Source organism: Zalophus californianus, chromosome 6 (assembly GCF_009762305.2).
Source record: "Zalophus californianus isolate mZalCal1 chromosome 6, mZalCal1.pri.v2, whole genome shotgun sequence".
NCBI classification, from domain to species: domain Eukaryota; kingdom Metazoa; phylum Chordata; class Mammalia; order Carnivora; family Otariidae; genus Zalophus; species Zalophus californianus.
Genome location: NC_045600.1, coordinates 75,010,410 through 75,013,678, shown reverse-complemented (window position 1 = coordinate 75,013,678; position 3,269 = coordinate 75,010,410). Strand labels below are relative to the sequence as shown.

Genomic DNA, 3,269 nt, shown 5'->3' with positions numbered 1-3,269 from the left:
AGTTCACAGTACAATGGTGATTTCATGTGCTGTTTTTATTTTTGTCTTTCAGAAATGTATATTCTGAATTCTCCTTGCTATTTGGTACACTACTCTGGAACATTTCAGAAATCAATGACTAACAAAATCACCCCCCAAAAGTGGGAAGTGCTTTAAGTTCAGGTACCCAGTCTAAGTATCAAAATTAAATACCAACATGAACCATCCTTTCTGTAACCACGACTTGTCTGCCCACAACTGTCATTCATTTTGATTATGATAGGATAAAGTTGACAACATGGAAAGGGCAAACCATTCGGTGGTGTCTGAGTTCATTCTGCTGGGACTTTCCAAATCTCAGACTCTTCAGATTCTATTCTTCCTAGGATTCTCTATGGTCTATGCTGGGATAGTGTTAGGAAACCTCCTCGTCTTGGTCACCGTGATCTTTGACTCACGCCTTCATACACCAATGTATTTTCTGCTTATCAATCTCTCTTGTGTTGATATGAGCCTGGCTTCTTTTGCTACCCCTAAGATGATTGTGGATTTCCTCCGAAAACAGAAGACCATCTCTTGGTGGGGATGTTATTCTCAGATGTTCTTCATGCACCTCCTAGGTGGGAGTGAGATGATGTTGCTTGTAGCCATGGCAATAGACAGGTATGTTGCCATATGCAAACCCCTCCATTACATGACCATCATGAGTCCACGAGTCCTCATTTGGCTGCTGTTATCCTCCTATACAGTTGGATTTGTGCACTCATCTAGTCAGATGGCTTTCATGTTGAATTTGCCCTTCTGTGGTCCCAATGTGGTGGACAGCTTTTTCTGTGACCTTCCCCTTGTGATCAAACTTGCCTGCAAGGACACCTACCTGCTGCAATTGCTGGTCATTGCTGACAGTGGCCTTCTGTCCCTGGTCTGCTTCCTCCTCTTGCTTGTCTCCTACACGGTCATCATATACTCAGTCAGGTACCGTGCTGCCAGTGGTTTGGCCAAGGCCTTCTCCACTCTGTCAGCACACATCACAGTTGTGACTCTCTTCTTTGCCCCATGTATCTTTATCTATGTATGGCCTTTCAGCAGATATTCTGTCTATAAAATTCTCTCTGTGTTTTACACAATTTTCACTCCTCTCTTAAATCCTATTATTTATACAGTAAGGAATCAAGAAGTAAAAGCAGCCATGAAGAAGATAAGGACTCGACATATAAATTCAAAACACACTTTGTAGATGATGCTTCTGAAGAAATAATCTCTTGTGTGGACATTTTAAGGAATGAAATTTAAGCTATTTCAAGTTCTGTAAAAGGAACCAGTAGGTATAACTTTTAAAGAGCAAACCCCTTGTATTAAAGAGGGCACGTTCTGCATGGAGCACTGGGTGTTATACGCAAACAATGAATCATGGAACTCTACATGAAAAACTAATGACGTAATGTATGGTGATTAATATAACATAATAATAATAAAAAAAGAGCAAACCCCTTTTCTTGTCACTGTCAGTGATTAAACACATGACATGTACAGTCTGGAAGACATGCATTTAAATCCTTTCTTCACTACTTCTTATGCAAATTTGAAAAAATGAATAAATTCTCTTTATCTACTTAGTTTATCTACAAAACTTCTTTATATGTTTCTTTTATTATTTTGACATGTTTTTAATCTTCACAATTATTATTACTACTTCTATTATGCTTGTAGTTATTACTGCTGCTATTATAGTTATAGTTAATATTGGGAATCTATATGTAGAAAATGCACACAGATGATGCCTCACATAGCCATGTAGCTGAGTGCCTGGTACTATTTGGTGCTAGAAAAACACATTTTGTAGATGATCCCTAGATGATGTGTATTAACTTTTAGTTACTCTTTTGCCCCAGATACAGCACCTCCAACCATGCTTCACATATTTTGTGAGACCACAATGTGCCAGGAGGTATATCCAGGCTTTCAGGAAGCTTATAGTCCTTGGATGAAAAGAGTGAACTAAATTTGTAAACATGTTGTGGCATGGACAGTATTATATTACATGGTTGAAAGTCCAACACAACTTTATCAGTAATAACACTAATATTTGTCTCTTCCTTTTTTTCTGAATCCATGGGTAAATTGATTCAGAGCCCACAGGGGCGTAAGAGGTGATCAATACTCCTGAAAAGTCTGCAATCAATTCTTAGTAGCAGTATCAAGCTTTTATTTTCATTTTCAAAATACAGTTTACAAATAGAAAATAATCACTTTCTTTATTATTTACTTATTTTTTTGAGGGAGAGAGAGTGCGTGCAGGTGTGAATGGGGAGGGGCAGAGAGAGAGAGGGAGAGAGAGAAACTTTAACAGGCTCCACATCCAGTGCAAGCCTGATGCAGGCTCTATCTCATGACCCTGAGATCATGACCTGAGCTGAAATCAAGAGTCGGACATTTAGCTGACTGAGCCACACGGGTACCCCAAGAATCACTGTTTAGTGTAGAATTCTGTGAGTATTGAAAAATGCAGAGTCATGTAACTATCACAATGAGAATATAGGAGAATTTCATCAACCCTCAAATTCCCCTGTGCTCCTTTGTGGTCCACCTCTCTCGCTCCTGTCTTCTGGTCCTGAAAAAAGTGATCTGTTATTTATACCTAGTTTGCCTTTCCTAGACTGTCACATAAGTAAATCATATAGTAAGTAACCTTTTTAAAAAGTTTTTCTTTAAATTCCAGTTAGTTAACATACAGTGTATTAGTTCCAGGTGTAAAACAGTGATTCAGCACTTCCATATAACACCCAGTACTCACCACCACAAGTGCCCTCCACAATCCCTATCACTATTTAACCCACCCCCTCACCTCCCCCCTAGTAACCATCAGTTTGTTCTCTATAAGATAATAATCTGTTTCTTGGTTTGCTTCTCTTTCTCTTTTTTTGCCCTTTGCTCATTTGTTTTGTTTCTTAAATTCCACATATGAGTGAAATCATGGTATTTGTCTTTCTCTGACTGACTTATTTTGCTTAGCATAATACTCTCTATCTCCATTCATGTCATTGCCAATGGTGACATTTGATTCTTTTTTATGGCTGAATAATATTCCATTATATATAGAGAGAGAAAGATATAATATATCTCCTTCGTCCTATCCATTCAACAGTCAATGGACACTTGGACTGTTTACATAATTTGGCTATTGTAGATAATGGTGATATAAATAGTGTATTAAGTAATTTTGTATTCTCTGGGTAAATACCTAGTAGTGCGATTGCTGGATCATAGGGTAGTTCTATTTTTGATTATTT

The 3,269-nt window shown here is 38.0% G+C and overlaps 1 protein-coding gene across 1 annotated transcript; it reads left to right on the top strand.

Annotated features, from left to right (window-relative positions):
* Positions 1 to 274: 274 nt before the first annotated feature.
* Positions 275 to 1,216, top strand: LOC113909893 (olfactory receptor 4K13). Its single transcript, XM_027571536.2, has one exon. The coding sequence runs from the start codon at positions 278 to 280 to the stop codon at positions 1,214 to 1,216; it is 939 nt and encodes a 312-aa protein (XP_027427337.2). The 5' UTR covers positions 275 to 277.
* The last annotated feature ends 2,053 nt before the right edge of the window (positions 1,217 to 3,269 follow it).

Excerpts from the sequence above, each read along its gene's own strand:
- LOC113909893 (XM_027571536.2), top strand. The coding sequence starts at position 278 with ATGGAAAGGGCAAACCATTCGGTGGTGTCTGAGTTCATTCTGCTGGGA.